At 50.3% G+C, this 20,557-nt stretch overlaps 2 protein-coding genes and 1 pseudogene across 2 annotated transcripts; all 3 read right to left on the bottom strand.

Moving 5' to 3' along the window:
* Positions 1-238, bottom strand: part of LOC102013349 — a 1,657-nt pseudogene extending 1,419 nt beyond the window's left edge.
* Positions 239-5,268: 5,030 nt separating this feature from the next.
* Positions 5,269-7,007, bottom strand: LOC102013015 (mastin-like). The gene is made up of 5 exons (XM_013517711.1): positions 6,851-7,007; positions 6,534-6,714; positions 6,057-6,331; positions 5,803-5,963; positions 5,269-5,693 (listed from the first exon to the last, which is right to left on the bottom strand). Exons 1-5 carry the CDS (start codon positions 6,909-6,911, stop codon positions 5,523-5,525), a joined length of 849 nt encoding a protein of 282 aa, XP_013373165.1. The 5' UTR covers positions 6,912-7,007; the 3' UTR covers positions 5,269-5,522.
* An 8,931-nt stretch (positions 7,008-15,938) lies between these two features.
* On the bottom strand, positions 15,939-18,667 carry LOC106146278 (mastin-like). The gene is made up of 6 exons (XM_013517962.1): positions 18,633-18,667; positions 18,485-18,545; positions 18,168-18,348; positions 17,691-17,965; positions 16,489-16,649; positions 15,939-16,394 (listed from the first exon to the last, which is right to left on the bottom strand). The coding sequence occupies exons 2-6, from the start codon at positions 18,543-18,545 to the stop codon at positions 16,038-16,040; spliced, it is 1,035 nt and encodes a 344-aa protein (XP_013373416.1). The 5' UTR covers positions 18,633-18,667; the 3' UTR covers positions 15,939-16,037.
* Positions 18,668-20,557: the final 1,890 nt, after the last annotated feature.

Here is a 20,557-nt window from a genome sequence, read left to right as displayed (position 1 = left end):
CGGGAACTGAACTCACAACCTCACACTTGCCAGGCAGGCACTGTGCCACTGAGCTAAATCCCCAGCCCCCAAGGTTCATATACTCATCAAAACCAATAATACAGCCTTCTATCCGCATCTTCACTTGCTCATACAGCCACACCTGAATCCGGGATCTGTTCTGCAAGTATCTGAAGATGAGGTTGATGGACTGCACCATCACCTTCTGCACCTTCTGGCCCTGGCCCCTGTGCACCATGGCGGAGCCTAACAAAGACCACACCCCAGTGGCAGATTTGTTGAAGACAGTTGTTTATAGTGACCACCACCTTTTTGTTTTGTTTTGTTTGTTTTTTGAGACAGGGTCTTGCTATGAAGTTCAGGCGGGTCTTAGACTCACTGTGTAGCACAGGCTGGCCTCAAACTCGAAGCAGTCCTCCTACCTCAGCCGCCCAAGTGCTGGGATTATAGGCGTGCACCACCATGACTGGCTGTTACCATTTTTAAATCTATCCTTCTGTTCCCTCTTTGGCTACTGACATGATTTGTACACCTCATCCCCTGCTCAGTTTGTGGAGCTTTCCTGAAATTAGTAGAGTCAAGGACCAGCTTTTGGCTGGTGACCCTTTTGCCACCTTTGTTTTATTCCTTTGCTGTCTTTGGGTTTCTTCTAGTGTTATTTTCTTACTTCTGGACTTGGACTTTTAGTTCCTGTCATCCTCTATTGTTATGAAACCCTACAGGGCCTGACTCTTTCCCTGAGGCGGGGCACTGCCTGTGCCCCATGGGACCAACAAGTGGAGTTAACACCATTGTTAGTTCTAAACATCTTTTGTTTCCATCATATTTTTTTGATCCAAGAATTTTTTTAGAAGTAGAGTAGTTGTGTGTGCCTATGTGGATGTGTTACTGGAGATTGAACCCAAGGCCTTCACATCCCCAGCCCGTTTGTACTTTTTTATTTTGACATAGTGTCTCACTAATTTGATAAGTTGACCACACTGGACTGGAACTTACAATCTGCCTCAGCCTCTCAGAGTGGTAGGATTACAGGTGTTTATCACTGTGCCAAACAGAACTGTATGTTTTAATTGTCAAATATAGGAAGATTTGTACTGAAATTTGATGCGTAAACCAATAAAAAATGACAGGCCTTCTATTTTGCCTGTCCTTTTATTATTTATGCATATTAGTTATGCAGATTAATTCAATTTATTTTTATTTTTATATATGTATATGTCATATGGTGATAATATGCCCATCTATGCTCCTTCTACTCCCCTCTATCCAGCCCCCTTTCCAGTCCCTAATTGTTCTTCTCCTATTTTCAAGTAAATTTTTTTAGTTTCCACATATGAGAAAAAACATTCTTACTTTTCTTTCTGTGTCTGCTTTATTTCACTTAACACAATGCCTTCCAGCTCCACCCACTTTCCTATAAAGGACAGGATTTCATTCTTCTATATGGCTGAATAGTACTGTACTCCATTGTGGTTGTGTACTACATTTTCTTTATCCACCCACCCACTGACAGACACCTGGGCTGGTTCCATATCCTGGCCATTATGGTACACAATAAACATGGCCATGCAGGTGTCTCTTCTGTGTAGTGACTTCATTTCTCATAGGTGCACACTCAGGAATGGGGTGATTGAATATATGGTTGTTGTAGCCTGTTTTCTTTTTTTTGAACTGAGAATTGAACTCAGGACCTTGCACTTGCCAGGCAGGCACTGGGCCACTGAGCTATATCCCCAGCCCCTGTTTTTGTTTTGGACTATAAGCAACTGGAAGTGAACTCAGCAGGCAGAAGACCAGGCTCAGTATCTGTTGGGGGGGGTTGTTAATTGAGGTAGTGAAATGAATACTCCATAACTATAACTACAGGTGTATTTACAGGACCCTCATTGGTAAATTTAGACAATTGTGATTTTTAAGAAAATTTTGCACATTGCATGATGTCTAGTTGTGATTGGCCCCAATTCATATATATAACAGTTACTTGTGATATTTATTTTATATTTATTTATGTTGGCACTGATTCAGTCTGTGCAACTAAATGACTACATGCATGGAAATGCACACATAACCACATAGACACACATGCACATGCATGCACAGTCATGCCCACACTGTTTTGCACTCATGTACACACGTACATTGCACACATGCATGCCATGTATATACACAGGCACCTGTGCACAGCCATGGGAGGGTACACATACATGCATCCATACACACACATGCACATTTGCACAGATGCACACACATGCACACTAAGACTGTATAGATGTGCACCTAGAGGACAGTACACACACACACGTATACACACATACACAGGCATGGCTGCATAAGAGCACATATACACATGTGAACACACACCCATGCACATTCATGCACACTCAGACTGTATAGATACACACACGTGCGTGCGCACACACATACACACAGGACAGGACTCAGAGGTGACCTGCGCAGGGAGGCCTGGGACTGAAAACATAACTGAGGTATACACATCTGTGTAAGGCTACATTCCCTTTCCCATCCTTGTTCCTGGAGCTTGATGAAGCACCTGAGAATCTAATGAGATAAGGCCCAGAATGTACTCAAGGTGGAAATGTAGATTAGGCAAGTTCCTGGGGTCCCCAACAGAGCCCTGAGCAGAATGTGGTGTCTATGCCCAGAACCCTTGCCCCTTGCCAGCTGTGTTGGAGTAAGGTTCAGTGTGGGAGCAGGCCAGAGGTCACTTCTGAGGTGGTGTGTGTGTGTGTTTGTGTGTGTGTGTGTGTGTGTGTGTGTGTGTAGTACTAAGGACAGAACCCAGGGCCTTCACACTGAGCTATAGCCCCAGCCCATTTTTATTTTAGTGAGATAGGGTCTCACTAACTGGGTTTAAAATTGCAATCTCCCTGCCTCTGCCTCCCAGAGTACTCAGATCACAGGTGTATGCCCCATGTCCAGCTTTTGGGGTATATTCTAATGTGAGCAAGAGGGGGCAAAGCAAATGGTATTTCTGTCTCACTGCCCTATGGTCCTCTGTGTCCCTGCAGCTTGTTCAAGTCTGGGAATGATCAGGGACAAAGGCCTCCATCAGGTGTCTTTGGCTACGGCCCTAGGACTTCAGCCACCCTGATTCCTTCTGTTTTGACACATGGGGACCCTGAGGACACTCCCAAGCTATTGGCCACCAAGGTATCTCCACCCAGCACCGAGCTGGGTCCTCAGTTGCAATGTTGCAAGACCCTGCACCTATGCTGTCACCACCCTGTGTCACAAATTCAAGCATCCTCTCTTGGTCCTCTTCCAGTGGAGTCCAGACTCCTTAAGCTCAGCTTAACCCTGATCCTTGCCCCATCCCCTGTCTCTGCTTCTGTGACTTGGATACACAGGCCCCTGACCCTATAGGGTTCTGGGCATCCAAGATTTTCTCTTGATGTGAACAGGAGAAGCCCCCGCATCACTTGAAGGTAGGAAATGAGGCAGGACCTGACCCCAAAGCTCCATCCAGATAGCTACTGGTGGCCACTTCTGACAGCTCAGGTGACACACCCACACAATTTGGCCGAGGAGAGGCAGCAGCAGATAGAATACACACTCTGATCCTGTGTATGGCTTCCAGAAGCCTCCCTTCCACCCTGGCCAGGGGCTGGGAAGCTTGTCTCAGGACTTGGGCAGTCTCCTAGAACTTCACAAGTACCTGAAGGCAGGGGGTGGTAGACTAAGGACTGGTCTGGAAGCCCCTCTACCCCTGGGGACCAGTCGGGTAGCCATGGTGTGATGGCAGGCATGAGTGGGGCATCCTCCCAGGGGCAGAAATGGCGGGAGATAGGAGGTTCTGGGTTTTCATCCTATCTCTGCTCAGCAGCAGGAGGGGAGTTAGACTTCGTGATGGTGGCATGACCCCCTACAGCTAGGCCAGAGCAGGAGCACCTACAGCCCCATCCCCCAAGCTGGGTGTGTACAGCCTGGAACACAGGTCTCCTGCCCAACCCAAGACACTGCCCCACCACACAGCTGCCTCTGCTCTCTCCTCGCCCACAGCACCCACAGGGTAGACACAGGCCCCAAATTTGTGTTCCCATTGGTCGTGTTCTTTGTAAAGGATCCTCAGGTCAACCTTCCAAGGCCCTTCCCTGACAGTCATCATGCCCCATGGTGCCTACACACTCAGTCCCTGGGTGAGGATCTGGCAAGCAGGGTGAAGAGCCACCAGGGGCCCAGCGGCCAGGGCCCAACTTGGGCCCCCATTCTCAGCCCGTCCTTAGGACCCATCCTCATGTGAGCTTGACCATCCTCATGCGGGGGTCAGCTTGTATCCTACTCCAGGTCCCAGGACAGTAAGCAGGAACATTGGGTGAGGATTAGGACTCAGGTCACAGGCATAGAACCCATCAGGCATGGCAGGATTGGGAGCCAGAGTGGAGGTGGGGCCTGCTGCTCAGCCCTGTCCCCCATGGAGTCTCTACTGCCCAGGAGCACCCCAAAACCTGGGCTCTTCTTTATCATTACTCTTCATACAACCATGTCTCATTATGATCTTAAGTCCCCTCCTTGGGGTATGGGAGCCCCCAGAATTGGCTGAACCACACTGGGGGCCAAGGAAACCAGGGGTACAAGAGATATGGGAATAAGGCACTCCAGTGGGAGAGTCAGTGCCTGGCGACCAGGAGCCAACAGGGGCAGCATGTCCCACCTTCTTCCTGTCTCTCTAGGGCACTGGAAAGGGTACTGGAAGGGTTTGGGATATGAGGACTTCCCTAGATCAAGGGAAGCAAGGGCAAGTCTAGCCAGTGTGGCTCCAGTGTGTCCCAGGTTCTGAGGACAGGTCTCTGCTGGGCTCTGACTTGGCAGCAAAGGACAGGAGGATGCCAGTGGGCACCAGGAGCTCTTCAACATTCAGGGTCTCAGAGTTCTGGTGGGTAGTGGCGGGAGGTCACCCTATGCTGATTCTGGGCATATTTCAGTGATCATGGTGAGGAAATTAACATTTGAGCCTTAAGACTGAATGGCTGTGTGGGCTCAAAAATGGTTATCTTGGCACCACTGAGTGGGGACAGAAACATTGTAGATGAGATCCCCAAGCACTGAGCTCTGCCTGGGACCTGAACAGGCCAATGGGGTCAGCCCCAGAACATCCATGCTGTGTGTCTGACCCCCTTTGATGGCCCCAGTGTAGAGTGGTAGAGGATCCTAGAGCACTGGCCAGGAATGGTCCCATTCCCCCAGCCCAGCCTCCCAGCCACTTTTAGGCTCTGAGTTCAAACAGAGATCAATTAGACAATCCACAGTTTAATGGGAAACAGGTGAGCAGGAGGTCTGACCACACATCCCACTCCTACCCCAATTCCCAGAGACACTGCCTCACAGCCCTCCCTCCCAGAGATCAGAGAGGCCCAGGGAACTCAGCGTAGGAGGGCAAGGGCAACCCACTTCATCTGAAGATGAAGACATTTGGGGGATAAGGCTGGATTCAGGGGAAGGGCAAGAAGTGTCAAAAGGAAGACTGGGGCTCCTCCACCAGGAAGACCACATTCATGCCCCATCTAGGGCCCAGGGAACAGGGGAACATAGTGATGGATCCAGGATACATAGCTCATCACACGGGTATACACCCCAGGGAAATCACGATTGCCACAGCTGGAACCCCAGCTCACTATGCCTACCTGCACCCAGGTGCAGTTCCATGTGCAGACAAGGGGACCCCCAGAGTCGCCCTGAGGAGATACAAGACACAGTGTACCCTCCAAGGCCCTACCCACTTACACACCGGGGCCCCAGGAGGCTTTGCTGGGAGAACAGAGGGGGAGGCTGGGTAGGGCTCACCTGGCAGGAATCACGGCCCTCCTGCCCAGCACACAGCATATCATCCTTGATGACCTCACTGGCACTATCCCAGGAAGAGTTCTGGTACTTTCGGTTACAGGCCTCGTTCTCCACAATGGGGACCGACACTGCTCGTAGGTGGTAAGGTGGGGGCAGGGACTCTGTGGGGAGAGGCCAGGTGAGAATCCCGGTGGGGGGGGCACCTGTTCCCAACAGTGAACACAGAGTAGCCATGGAGTCTCCCCAATCCTTACCTCCAACTCTGATGTTACCCCAGCCAGTCACCCAGCAGGACTTCCTTGAGGAAACATTCCGGGAGGCCTCAGGGAGGGAGACCGGGTAGATGTGCTCTGACAGTGCCACAGAGGCCTCCAGTCTCAGCAGGGCGATGTTCCCGCCTCCCCAGGCTGACAGGCTCTCATTGTACTTGGGGTGACGGATGATCCTAGCCACCTTCACCAGCCGGTTATCCTCATAGAGCCTCAGCTGCCCAACCTGCACCCTGAAGGCACAGGCCTCCAGCTCCTCCCTGGAAAGGGACACCACAAACCCCTCAGGGAGGCCTGCAGGCCAGGGAGGCCTGCAGGCCAGGGAGGCTGAGCTGGCGCAGTTGCAGGGATTGGGCCAGACACTTGAGCCAAGGCTGCCCCTGCAGCCTGGGGAGGCCCAGAAATCCTGCCTCCCTCCTGGTGGCCCTGCACCCAGCCAAGGACATGGATGGCCCCACTCACGGCTCAAGACAGTGGGCGGCAGTCAGCACCCACTGTGGGTGGATGAGCGAGGCCCCGCAGATGTGCTCCCACCGGTGGCTGCGCTGGCTGTAGAACTGCAGGCTGACCTGCCAGGGAAACCTCCTGGCTGAGACAGGGCAGCCGCCCACGATGCCTGCCAGCTCCTGTTGTGGGTGAGGGTCTGAGGAAGTAGTGGGGTGGTTGTCAGGGGATGGATGGAGGCGCTCAGGACTCAGAGTCAGCAAGGCCCCTGGCAAGTGGACAGCCCCAGGACTGGTCCTGTGAACCCTGAGGGCAGGGATGGGGTCAGGACTTACCAGGGGTTGTGGGGATGGAGCCTCCCAGGCAGGGAAGGGTCAAGAGCAGCAGCCACAACATCCTGTGGCAGCCTGGAAACAGAAAGCTCAGACCCCAAACACAAGCTCTGGAGCCAGAAGACCAGAGGACAGGGGCCCAGGCAGCTGAGTAAGCCTAACTCTGCCACTCTCCCCTCCCTTGTGTCTCCCTCGAGCCTCATTTATCCTCCACCACAGGATGTGGGCACGTGGTGTATCAGGCCTGCTAGAGGAAGAGAGAGTATGTGCTAGAGGCAGTCACATCCTCTCCCTTTTTTGGGACCAGTGACAAGTGATGGTCAATGAAAGCTCACTGCACCTGGGGCAGGTGGAAGGGGTCGCTATGGAAGAACATGAGCCATGAATACAATGCTCAGAAGGGACAGAAATATGGTGAATGAGTGACGGGTCAAGGAGGGGGGCTCTACAGGCCAAATTGAAGCACCTGCCCTATGTCTTCATCTGTGACTATAGCCCTGTATCCCACAGGAGCCCAACACCTGAAGCTGGTGAAACCCTAGGAATGCAGGCCAGGGTCTCAGAGTTCTGGTGGGTGTAGGAGAGTTTGCCAAATAGTGTCAGGATGGTTGGGTCAGGACACTGAGCAGGTCTGGAGACATATCCATCCTTTGCAGTGACAGTGACCTCCCACACACAGCAAGGGGCAAAGGCAAGCTGTCATTGCACCTCCTTGGACCCCCTGACCAGGGCATAGGGAGGTCCTCATCCCAGCCACCCCACTGCAGCAATTATCTGGACACCACTGACCCCCAGCCTTTCTTGTTCCCATAACAGCCAGGTCAAAGTGGCACCCAGGGGCCCAGAGATCCAGGTGCCCACACAACGATAGACATCCACCATGCCCGGTTACATACCTGTCAGACCATCCTGTACCCCACCACGTCTCTGAGGCCAGGACATGGCTCCTGGCCATGCATGGCTCCATGCAGCAGGTGGCCCATTAGAGACTGTGCCATGTCATGATTCTGAATGTGGGAGAACAAAAGCTGTAGACTTTCCCTGTGTCTTCCCTTCCTGCAGTCCTCAGTGATCCCACGTCCCTTTTCCCATGGTTGAAGGCTACAGCCTGCTTACAGAAGAGTCTGAGAGAATTTTTTGTTATTGCTGTTTATCTGTTTTGCAGTAATGGGAAATGATCCAGGGTTTCTGCCCTGAGCTACATCTCCAGCCCTTTTTAAAAATTTTTTATTTTGAAACTGCATCTTCCCAAGCTGCTAAGTTGCCTGGGATGGCTTCAAACTTGAGATCTTCCTGTGTCAGTCTCTCAGAGTGCTGAGATTGCAGGCATGTGTCACTATGCCAGGAAAGAGTTTGAGGATGTTTGAGGCAAGAGTTTGAGGACGTTTTGCTAAGTGTACAGGAAGAACATGATTTAAGAGAAGACAATCAGACCTAAGAATGAGGAGGAGACATTTCTGCTAATTCCACAGGAGACAAGGGGGTCTATGGGTTCAGCAAGGAGTAGGCCCCAGACATGGGCTAATTTGGGTTCTCCAAATTATTATGTTGAACCCTAAAGCCCAGAGCCTCAGAATTTGGACATAGGGTCTTAACAGGGAGTTCATGGTAAAATGAGATCACATGGGTAGGCCATAGTCCAATCTGACTGGTGTACTCATAAGAGACAAAGGAACTATCATGTGAGGACACAGGGAGAAAGTGTCATCTACAAGCTTAGAAGAGAGGCCTTAAGAGCAACTATCTCTGCCCAGCTTGACTTGCAGCCTGCAGGACTGCGGGAGAATAAACTCCTATGTGTGGGCCAGGTCTGTGCACTTTGCTGTGACCTCAAGCTGGTGGGACAGACTCCTGCCCACCCCTATCTGCCCATCAGCAAGAAGGACTGGGGGAGCATGTGGCCAGCTGGGCCACTTGGGATGAACTAGAAGGAACCTGGGAGTTTTTTAAATCTTTTCCTCTGCCTAAGATTCATGTGTAGCACTCTGTTAGGAATGTAACCTCCAAATGTTTTCATTTCATGTGATGTATCTCCATTGCCAAGGGGAAGAACAGTCAGGACTCCTCATGCAGACAGATGCAGGGTCCTCCTGGGCCACAAATCCTTCATGCCTGAGGCCCTGGATCCTCCCACTCTCTCCACTGGCCTCAGGCCCACCGTCTCCAGCCCTGCCTCACACACAGTATTGCAAGAGATTAGAAAGTAGGCAACAGCGAGTGTGAGCAACCTCTACCTCAGAGTGCTGGCCAGCCTCAGCCCAAGCCTGGGTTGCATCACTGCTGAGTTCAGGAACTGCTGCTCCCAGACAGTGTGGGCAAGAGGAGCTATACTGGGGCTTCCTGGACAAGAACCTGTCTTGTCCTCTGCTTCCACACCATTGCCTAGTCTGCAGAACTGGGTTTAGACCTGGAGCTGGGGTCACTTAGAGACCTATCAGGGATAACAGAGGTGTCATCTGTCTGCTGGGACAGCCAGGAGCCCCCTCTCGCATGCTGGCAGGCTGCCTTGGAGACCCCTGAGTGCTGCAACTGGGGAATATGTATGCTCTGTCACTCATGACACCATGATAGCAGACCACAGTGGGTAGGCTCTTGCAAGAACGCTGGACTCTACACACCAGCAGCACCCACCAGAGGCTTCAGGCTGATCATTTTGTCTCCACCCTGGCCACCCAGTCAGCCATTCTTTCTTCTAGGCTTACAGACACTAAAGGGCCTCTGGGGAAGGGGCACTGTCCCCCATTGCCCACAGATTTCCCTGCTTGCCAGGGACCTGGGATGGTAAGGAGGCTCAAGTTGTCATCATGGTCATAAGAATCAATGGTCCACCGGTGAATCACTGGCTGCTGCTTTTATAAGCAAAACATGTCCATTTGTCCAAATGCTCCCTTGGTATTTCTGATGTATCTCTCAAGTTGGGAAGTGACAGAAACCACCGGCTAACAGGACAAGGCTCAACTCCTCTTGCAGACTGGGAGCTGTGCTCCCCCTCAGCTCGTGTTCTGACCTTGCTCACTTCACACCCTGTCCTCTAGCCTTGGTCCCACTCCCTCTACATACCCAACTTCATACCCAACACTCCCTTGGACAGGCAAGCCTGATCCCTTCCTGTTTGTCATCACAAAGCAGGTTCTTGTCAAGTAAGCCATGCATTTTAGTGGCATAAGGAGCACATCCTTACTACCAACCAGGCTCCCCCTTTGACTTGGCACCTGTGCCCCAGCTCTGACCCCAACAGGACAGGATGGCATTTCCTGGAGTTCTAGTGACCAACAGGAGCTGGGCTATCAATGTCCAGCTCCATGGTCCCTCAGGAGGAAGACACTGGAGCTCTCTGGCTCCTAGACTCCTCTAGGACCCAAAATAGAAGCAGACTTCCAAATGCACACATTGCTGGCTACTGACCTCCCCCTTGACACTGTGCTTCCCAAACATGCCATTCCCCCGAGTGCTTGTCTCAGGATCTTCTCCTGGCACAATCTCAAATACTAAAGTGTGCAATGCTCTAAAGGCAAGAAGAGCACAGGGTAGGGGCCTGATTCTATCTCAGTTTCACATTTTGAAAAAACAATCATCCGAATAAACATAACGCAGGTTGTATCTTGCAACTCCAGCAGTGGGTACAGGTTGACAATAAAGTAAAGCCTTTAAATGGTGAGGAAATAAGTTAGAACCTGGAATGTTTATCCAAGCAAACTGCTATTCAAAGATGCCAACAATATGAACAGCTCCTCAGGCACAGGGCGTTCTACCACAGTGACAATCTTAGAGACAGTTTAGATAAAACTCAAATACAAAGAAAGACAATTGCAGAAAATGTTGCAAGAGATACAGTCAGCAAAGGAAATCAAATATCACGGTAAAGCTTACTGTTATCTTCAGAAAACAGATAAAACTGAAGAAAAAAGAGAAAATACATCCACAGTACCCCACAATTAACAGTCTAACTGGTATCAGTGTGATAAATTTGAAGGAGAAGGAGAGATTAGGAGATGTGAGACTTGATAAACTTCTTAACTTAATGGGGTTGAATGTAGATCTCAATCTACAGTAAAGGTTAAAAAAGAAGGAAGAGAAATTAGCATAGAAAATAATTGAATTATATAAAAAAGAATTCAGATGGTAGAACCAGTCTGAATATATTAATGATTCTAATAAATACAAAGGGAGTAAATTTACCAGTTAAAGTATAAATATTGAAATAAGCAACTAATTCAGACATACTGTTCATAAGAAAGTTAACAGTAAAATAATGATAAAAGATATTACAGCAAGTATTAATCAAAAGATAGCATAATTGTGCTCATTTCAGCAGCACATATACAAAAGATAGCATATTTAATTTTTAAATCTTTTATGAATTGGATTTCATCAAAATTATAATCTTACCGTCATCAAAAACTACTCTTTAAGAAGTAGAAACAGGGGGCTGGGGATTTAGCTCAGCGGCAAAAGCGCCTGCCTGGCAAGCGCAAGGTCGTGAGTTCGGTTCCCTGTACCGGAGAAAAAACAAAACAAAACAAAAAAAAAAAAGAAGTAGAAACAAAGGTACACATAGGGAGATTTTTGCAAAACATAAAGTATTTGTATCCAAACCAAATGTAGTGGCATAAACTGTAATTCCAGAATTGAGGGAGGCTGAGGCAAGGGGATCATAAGTTTGAGCTGAGCTGAAGCAACTTAGCAGTTCAGCAAGACCCCGTCTCAAAACTTAAAAAGGGCTCCAGATACAGATCAGTGCAGAGGCCCTGGGTTCAATCCCCAGTACTGAAAAAAAATTTTTTACCAGTAAAGGAAAGCTATTAAAATAAAGCCCAGAGCTGGGAATATGGCTCAGTAGTTGAATGCTTGCTTGGAATGCACAAGGCCTTGGGTTCTGTCCCCAGCACTATAAAATAAAATAAAATAATAAAATAAATAATAAAATAAATAAATATATAAATAAAACCTAGAGAAATCATAATCCTAGACAGGTAATTGAAAAGCATCCCTTACTTTAAAAAACCAAGAAAGAGCAAGCACTGCCTTCACTTCTGTTTGATGTGCTATTAGAAGTCCTAACAAGGGTCATGAAAAATAGAAAAGCTGAAAGGATAAAATTTGGAAAGGAAGCCAGACGTAGCAGCACGTGCTTGTACTCCCAGCACTCAGGAGGATGAGGCAGGAGGATCACTGCAAGTTCGAGGCCAGCCTGGGCTATAAAGTGAGTTCAAGGCCAGCCTGAACTATAGAGTAAGACCTTGTCTCAAAAAGACCAAAAAAAAAAAAAAAGAATTTAGAAAGGAAGGTGGGCCACAACTGTAATACTAGCACTCTGGAAGGCTGAAGCAGGAAGACTGTGAGTTTGAGCCCACTCTGGACAACTTAGTGACTCAGCAAGAACCTGTCTCAAAATAAAACAGAGTTGGGTGTGCAGCTCAGTGTGAAGGCTCTGAGTTTAATTCCCAGAACCACAAAAGAAAAGTAATAAAAGATTTAGAAAAAAAGATTTTAAAAATATTTTTTAAAGTTGTCATTGTTTGAGTATGTGATTATTTACATAGAAATAACTGCTTACCAAATATTTAAAATAAGGGTTTAGCAAGGTTGCTAGGCCAAAGTCTATTGCATTTTTACATATCATTAAGTACAACTAGACAATCTGATGAAAAGGTACCATTTTCAGAGCCTATAGGAATAAATCTATCAAAAGATGTGCATGGGGGGCTGGGGATTTAGCTCAGCGGCACAGCACCTGCCTGGCAAGCGCAAGGTGGTGAGTTCAATTCCCGGTACCGGGAAAAAAAAAAAAAAAAGATGTGCATGGATTCTGAAAAGCAGAATTATAACATATTCTTGCTATTTTCCCAAATTTTTATTATAATGAAATGTATATGAGAAAAAAATTAACATCTTTCTTCTTTTTTTTTCTTTTGGTACTGAACATTAAGCTACACCTTAGCCTTTTTTATTTTTTTATTTTTATTTGTTTTGCTTTGTTTTGACATTATCAAATTATCTAGGATGGCCTCAAGCTCAAGATCCTTATGCCTCAGCCTCTGGAGTAGCTGGGATTACACGTATTGATCTCTGTACCTGCAAGTTTCCTTCCTTCCTAAGGCTGAATAATATTCTATTGGGTGTGCATACCACATTCTGCTTATCTACATGGGTTCTTCCACCTTCTAATAGGACATGACAGTCCTATTAGGATATAGTTTTCAGGGGCCAGGGATATAGCTTAGTGGCACAAGCACCTGCCTGACAAGTGCAAGGTCCTGAGTTCCATTCCTGGTACCAAAAAAAAAAAAAAAAAAGGATACAGTTCAGAGACCTGAATAACTGGAGTATTGTACACAGTCCTGAGCAGAAGAACAATGTATTAACATTAGGAAAATGTTAATACAGATATATGATTTGAATATAAATCCCAACAGGACTTTACTTATTGACTTTGATGTGATTTCCTAAAAGGAAGACAGAACAAGGAAAAGCCAAGAACAGAGGGTGGTTTCTGAAGAACAGAGGAGTCCACTGCTACAGTTAGGACTCCCTATCCTATGAAGTCCTGGGTCCGTGCTTCTTCCCACTCAACTTGCTGGGTTAATTGCACTCCGGGCAGTGTCCACGCTGGGTTAAGCCTCAGTGGGATCATTTTCTTGGATTCTGTGTTAGTGCCACAGTCCCATGATGCTGAACATATCATTTCCTCCCTCAGAGCCTCAAATTTCCCATAGAATTCTTGGCAGTTCCCCTGGGAAAAAGTCGATGGAAGACATGGAGCTTCTCCTTTCCTGGAGCCAATGCTAATTATTGTTCTTCAATCAATCAACAGACATTTATTGAAATCAATCTTTAAAACACCCAGTTGCAGCTGAGAATGGTAGTGCACGCCTGTAATCCCCGCATTTGGGAGGTTTAAGGCAGGAGGATTGCCACAGGCTCGAGGCCAGCCTGGGTTACATGGAGAGTTCAAGGCTACCCTAAACTATACAACGGGACCCTGTCTCAAAAACAAACAAACAAATTTGTTTAAAAACCTGGTTGTTTTAAAGACCTCCCCGCAACACACACTGCCTGGAGATTCCATGGAGATTCCATCTCTCTGTCTCCTTTTGCTCCTCCTTTGTGAGGTCACCAGTTTTCCATAGGATGGAAAGACACACTTTTTAGGGACAAGAGCCTCACATCTGTGGATGGGCACACTTGTCTTCTCTCTAAGAACCATAAGCCACCCTGTGATGCCTGATTAAAGGTAGAAGGAACCAACCTTGGGAGAGTCTCATGCCCCAGAGGATGGGAACAATACATTCAAGATGTTCATGTAGGTTGGATTTTGGGCACATCAGAGAAGCCAGGTAGCCTGCAGACACCAACGATATTCTCAAATGTATCACTTTCTGAGGATTCCATTTAAGAACACTGGGATTTGGCACCAGACTGCAGCCCAATTTTTACATGATGTGAAAAATATAGAGTAGTGTGACATGAATACATGGTTATTCATGGGTCCCCACAAGAAAACCTTGAGGCCTTAAAATGAAAGAGCCCCCAAGACCCCATGCTGGGTCCCCTTGTGGAGACCCACCCTCATCAGCCATCAGCCTTGCTGGACATGGTGTTGCAAGCAATTGATTAGACAGTGGGAAACCGTGGCATCACCCAACCTGAGCCCCAGGGCCCCACCACTAGCCTATCCTACATAGCATTACAGTGGGGTGAGGAGCACCCAGCCCCAGGGGAGGAGCTATGGGGTGCATGCAGCCTGAGAGACAGTACAGAACAAGGACCCCAGGGCTCCACTCAGGACCAAGAGTGGGAGCAGATCTTCCTCTTCCTGGGTGAGTCTTCAGGACCTTCTTAAGATGGGGAGTTTGGGTCAGCCCTAGGGAAGCAGAGATGGAGTAAACACCTCTGGCTACCTCCCTTGTCCCCTGCAGTTCAGCAGATTGGCGTGGTTCATCACTTCCCATCACATGGGCCATCTCTAGACCTGGAAGGGAAACCCTGGAAGGGGCTTGGGACCAAATGCTTTGGTGAGCTGTGGACAAGGCCCAGTGCAACAGGACACAAAGGCCAGGGAAGAGCGGTGGGTCTTATTTCTGACAGAAGAATCACCCTGTCCCAGAATGTGGGACCTGGAAGACCCTATGGTTGGACATTTTCAGTCTGGGGCCCCGGACACACTGGGTTAAAAGGATGACTCACAGGTGGACTGTGGCTTACAGGTAATGCCTGGCCAGTACTGTCCTTCTCTAATGGGAAGGGGCCTGTCTCCAAAAGACCTGAGTCACTATTCCCCATAAGAGGCTTCATCAGGTCTCAAGGATGTCTGTCCTTACTGCCCTGCCTTGTGGGAGCTAGGGGCTCATGACACCCCAGGAGCATGCTTGTCACCACCCTGGGGTGCACAGGCCTCCACCACTGATGCCAAGTCCAGGACCAAAGTCCGAAGAGCTCCCCAGTGAGCACCACACCTGGGTAACAAGCTATAGGGATAGGAGCCCTGGGCCAAGTTCCAGATTGTGGTGGCAAAATCAAGTATCCCCACCCCAGGGGCTCTGCTTCCTCGAAGGTCCAGAGCAACTGCAGACAGGGCCTAAGATGGGAGCCTGCAAATGGAGTCAGGACTCCTATCACACGGAACTGATCACCCTGCCAAAGAAGCCATGTGACCCACACCATCACTCTGCCCACAGGAGCCTGACTTGCTGTCACACTCCAGGCCAGAAGCTCAAACTGGGTTAGTCTCTGACAAGCCCAGGACACACACAGCCCCACTCCTGGGCTGCCCCTTAGTCCAGGCAGATGTCTCCACCATGCGCCACACTCCACCTAAGCAGTTTATGAACACAGCTTCCAACTACCAGCCCTGGAAGCCACCACCTTATACAATGAGGCCTGGGCCAAGGTAGACTGGTAATAATGGGGTGGGGGAGGATGAGCCAAACTGTGCTCCCTGCAGCAGCCTCCCACAGGGAATACCCTGCACACAGGTCCCGAGCATCCCACATCCATACCCAGCCCTGTTCTGCCCTGCCTGAAGGCCACAGCTAAGATCCCAAGGGGTGTCCCACAGGAACGAAGTGACTAGGCCACACAGAAGCTGCTTAGTAAGGTTTAATGAGATCCGAAGAGCGAACAGAAGGCACTGGACCCTGGCTCTCCACACCCACTCAGTGCACACCCGCTTCCAGAGTGATGAGACCCTTCAGGACCTCCCCTGCCTCTCCCTGGAGGGCAGGAAGGGGATGAGGCTGCAGGCTGGGGGCTGGGGGCTGGGGGTGGGAACAATTTCAGGGCTTTGAGCAGTGAGGCTGGGATGGGGAAGGCCCTGAAGAGGTGTCAAGGAAGATTGGGGGTCTCTTTCATTAGGAGGATCCCGCCTTAGCCCCACATGGGGCCCAGGGAACCGGGGAACATGGTGGTGGATCCAGGACACGTAGCTCATCACGGAAGTGTATACGCCGGGGAGGGCACAGTGACCACAGATGTCGCCCCAGCTTACCACACCCACCTGCACCGAGGTGCAGTTCCACATGCAGACCAGGGGGCCTCCAGAGTCGCCCTGCGGGAGATGCAGGACACAGTTGGCCCTCCCTGCATTCACTGGCACTAGGGCCAGGAGGACCAGAGAAGAGGACATAGGTCTGGAGTCTCACCGAGCAGGGGCCGTAGATCTGGTTTCCGGCACACAGCATGTCATCCTTGATGAGCTGGCCAGTGTGTTCAGGGAAGGAATGGTGATAGACCTGCTCACAGTTGCTTCTACTCCTGACCTTCACCTCCACCTCCTGCAAGTGGAAGGGCTGGGGAAGGGGCTCTGCGGGAACAATCAGAGATTGTACCATGAGAGGGTTGGGGTAAAGAAACGCAAGATTTGCCTGCACATCCTGCTTCAGGAACTGGCCAACAGGGGATCTAGGTCAGCTATCAGCCTCCCTTAGTCTGGGGTTTCTCTCCCACAAAAGAAGGGACAGCTTTCATCTGAAGACGGTGATTAGGATTCAGCAAAAAGTTCGTCAGGTCGTGGGGTGAATGCTGTCCCCCAAAAAGGAAGAAACAGCCACATCCTGAGCCCTGATGCTGAGGTCTTTACTGTTTGGGAACAGAGTCTTTACAGATGTCACCAAATTAAGACAAGTAAGGGCCAGGGATATAGCTCAGCGGCACAGCACCTGCCTGGCAAACGTGAAGTCATGAGTTTGATTCTTGGTACCCGCCCCCCCCCAAAAAAGGCTTCATGGGAATTGACAGGTAGTAGTTTCAACCAAAAGAAGTTTACAAGAAAAAGAAAGGCGTGGTGGTGCACACCTGTAATCCCAGCACTCGGGAGGTTGAGGCAGGAGGATCATTGTGAGTTGGAGGCCAGCCTGGTCTACAAAGTGAGCTCAAGGCCAGCCTGAACTGCATAGTGAGACCTTATCTCAAAAAGACAAAAAAAAAAAAAAAAAGACAAGTAACATTGGGTTAGGATGGGACCTAAATCCAGTGACTGGTATCCTTAGAGAGGATGGACAGAAGATATTGGGACACAGTCACACAGGGCCATGTGTGGCAGGGCATGGAGAGACACAGCCATATGACTGGGAACCCCTGGATGGCCAGCAGCACCAGGAGAGGGAGAAGGATAGTCCCTCAGGGCATCAAAGGATCCAACCCTGCCAACTCCTGGACATGGCCTTGTAACCCCGAGAGCAATAATGTTATTTTAAAACGCCTGCATGTGGCCGTCTATATTGACAGCCCCAGGACAGTAATGGAGGCTCCCTAAAACCCCAATGAAGGATTTCCACCGCAGCTGCACCCCATCCCTGGACACCTCCCTTGACTTTTCCCCCAACAAATTGTCCTCAATCCTTACCTTCAGCTCTGATGTTACCCCAGCCAGTCACCCAGCAGGTCTTGCTCCCAGAGACCTTCAGGGAGGCCTCAGGGAGGGAGACCGGGTAGATGTGCTCTGACAGTGCCACAGAGGCCTCCAGTCTCAGCAGGGCGATGTCCCTGCCTCCCCAGGCTGACAGGCTCTCATTGTACTTGGGGTGACGGATGATCCTAGCCACCTTCACCAGCCGGTTATCCTCATAGAGCCTCAGCTGCCCAACCTGCACCCTGAAGGCACAGGCCTCCAGCTCCTCCCTGGAAAGGGACACCACAAACCCCTCAGGGAGGCCTGCAGGCCAGGGAGGCCTGCAGGCCAGGGAGGCTGAGCTGGCGCAGTTGCAGGGATTGGGCCAGACACTTGAGCCAAGGCTGCCCCTGCAGCCTGGGGAGGCCCAGAAATCCTGCCTCCCTCCTGGTGGCCCTGCACCCAGCCAAGGGCATGGACGGCCCCACTCACGGCTCAAGACAGTGGGCGGCAGTCAGCACCCACTGTGGGTGAATGAGCGAGCCCCCGCAGATGTGCTCCCACCGGTGGCTGCGCTGGCTGTAGAACTGCAGGCTGACCTGCCAGGGGAACCTCCTGGCCAAGACAGGGCAGCCGCCCACGATGCCTGCCAGCTCCTGTTGTGGGTGAGGGTCTGAGGAAGTAGTGGGGTGGTTGTCAGGGGATGGATGGAGGTGCTCAGGACTCAGAGTCAGCAAGGCCCCTGGCAAGTGGACAGCCCCAGGACTGGTCCTGTGAACCCTGAGGACAGGGATGGGGTCAGGACTTACCAGGGGTTGTGGGGATGGAGCCTCCCAGGCAGGGAAGGGTCAAGAGCAGCAGCCACAGCATCTGTGCGGAAAGGCAGGGCCTGGGTGAGAGTCCAGAGGCTGGACCTTGGGGTCTAGGCAGAGGCTCTGAGTGGAGCAGGACACTCACCACTGGTGCCTCTGCCCTCTCTTGCTGGCCACTCTGTGGGCCCCCTTATCCCTCAGATAGAGGAAGTGGGTGGGTAGCGAGCAACCCACTTCCTGGGGACTTCTGCTGAAAAGAGAGATTCTGGATAGAGAGCAGTCGGGTGAATGTTAGCTGAGAGACCCAAGGCATCAGGTTCCTGGTGGGACCAGGTCTGGGGTCTAGAAACCCAGTAAGTGAGCCTGGGGCCTGTGCATCAGCACAAGGGACTGAGAGTGAAAAGGAACTTTAAGAACTATGACACAGTGAGAGGAGCAGGAGTTAGCTGCTGGGAGAATATGGTTAAAGGCAGTCTCTTCCTGATTCCCAGACTAGGCCTCCTCCTATCCTCATCCACTGTCCTCGGAACTGATGGATTTGATTCGGGGGCCCGAGAGCGTGATTCTTCTCTTTGACCCAAACCCTCCACTGTTCACAAAATAACCCAGTGTGTTCTCAACCTGTGAGGGGCTCAGCCTAGGAATAAGGTCCTGGAGCTTATTCCTAGGCTATCAGCAACCAAGGGACAGTGGGAGAGAAACTCAGGGAGAGGTGGGCAGCAGAAGGCACCATGTCCCGGGTCTGGGACATTTCCCTAAGGGCTGGGGTATAGGTAATAAAAATTATTTGGTCTGAACTTGGCAGCTCTCAGCAAAGAGGGCTCCAAGTCCAAGGTCATGTTTCCACTGGGCGTGATGGCACATGCTTATAATCCCAGAACTCAGGAGGCTGAGGCAGGAGGATTGTCATGAATTTGAGGCCAGCTGGGGCTACATAAGTGAGTTCAAGGCTGGCCTGCATTACATAGTGAGACCCTGTCTCAAAAAAAAAAAAAAAAAAAAAAAAACCAAGCTCATGTTTCCAAGTAGTGTGTATGCTCACAAGAGCAGACCTGGGTGCCCAGTGGCCCTTCTCCCTGTACAGGGTCCCCAGAGTGTCAGGATGCCACTGGAGGTGATATGATCACGGAGACCTATGCTCTGTAGCCATCAGCCCATCCCATTCCCTCCTTGGCCCTGCTGGACACAACGTTGCAAAGAGATTAGACAGCAGGCCACCAGGTCATTACTCAACCTGAGCCCCAGTGCCAGGCCCCCAGCCCAACCCATATTGCAACACAGTAGGGTGAGGAGCCCACAGCCCCCAGGGAGGCACTATGAGGCCCAGGAAGCCTGAAATAGGGCCAAGTTAAGAGGAGGAATGGGGGGTGAGTTAGAAATCAGACAGACTCTGGAAAGCAAGGACAGCCCCTCCCTTGCCCTCTCTCTAACCCCCCCCACAACCAGCTCAGCCAGTAGGTTGGCCTAGCCCTCTGCATACCATAACCACAGTGATGTTCTCCAGGTACATCCAGCATGAGTGATCAGCAAGACATGGCCTTCTGTTCAATAACCACAAGCCAAGTGATTTGTTTTAAAGATGTGATCTTGCTACATAGACCAGGCCAGCCTGAAATTCATGATCCTCTGCCTCAGCTTCCCAAGTGCTGTGATTACAAGTGTGTGCCACTATGCCCAGCTTCCAGATGAACTTATTTCCTACCTGGAATCCTCCTTCCTCTAGAGCCCCTGGTTAGTGCTGCTCAGAACACTTTGCTGTTTGGATTTGCAAATGAAAAAAAAAGATACACCTGCAAGAGGTGGGACAGAGGCCAGAGGAGCCAGTGAGCACCCTGGGCTCACCACAGCCTGGCATGGGGTCTCAGCAGGCCCTTCCCTGACCCTCAGGCACATATATGTCAGCCCACTCAGGAGGCCCAAGGGGGATGTTCCCAAGTGAGGTCCCAAGGTTAAAGAACACAGGTGTGCAAGACATTAGCAACAACAGCAAGCAGTGTGGAGCCGAGGAGAAAACCAGAGTGAGAGCGTAAGAACCGCCTGCATCTTTATTGTATAATTCTTATATAGGTT

The sequence above is a fragment of the Chinchilla lanigera genome, unplaced genomic scaffold (assembly GCF_000276665.1).
Source record: "Chinchilla lanigera isolate Chin_1 unplaced genomic scaffold, ChiLan1.0 scaffold00041, whole genome shotgun sequence".
NCBI lineage: Eukaryota > Metazoa > Chordata > Mammalia > Rodentia > Chinchillidae > Chinchilla > Chinchilla lanigera.
The sequence above is the reverse complement of the archived record's forward strand: the minus strand, read 5'-3'. Positions and strand labels throughout refer to the sequence as shown.

Bases quoted from the DNA above. Each gene is read 5' to 3' on its own strand.
- LOC106146278 (XM_013517962.1), bottom strand. From the start codon at position 18,545: ATGCTGTGGCTGCTGCTCTTGACCCTTCCCTGCCTGGGAGGCTCCATC. The intron at 17,966-18,167 runs GTGAGTGGGGCC...GTCCCTTTCCAG, and splicing joins GCCGCCCACTGTCTTGAGCC to GGAGGAGCTGGAGGCCTGTG. The intron at 16,395-16,488 runs GTGAGACTCCAG...CATCTCCCGCAG, and splicing joins AGATCTACGGCCCCTGCTCG to GGCGACTCTGGAGGCCCCCT.
- LOC102013015 (XM_013517711.1), bottom strand. From the start codon at position 6,911: ATGTTGTGGCTGCTGCTCTTGACCCTTCCCTGCCTGGGAGGCTCCATC. The intron at 6,332-6,533 runs GTGAGTGGGGCC...GTCCCTTTCCAG, and splicing joins GCCGCCCACTGTCTTGAGCC to GGAGGAGCTGGAGGCCTGTG. The intron at 5,694-5,802 runs GTGAGCCCTACC...GTATCTCCTCAG, and splicing joins AGGGCCGTGATTCCTGCCAG to GGCGACTCTGGGGGTCCCCT.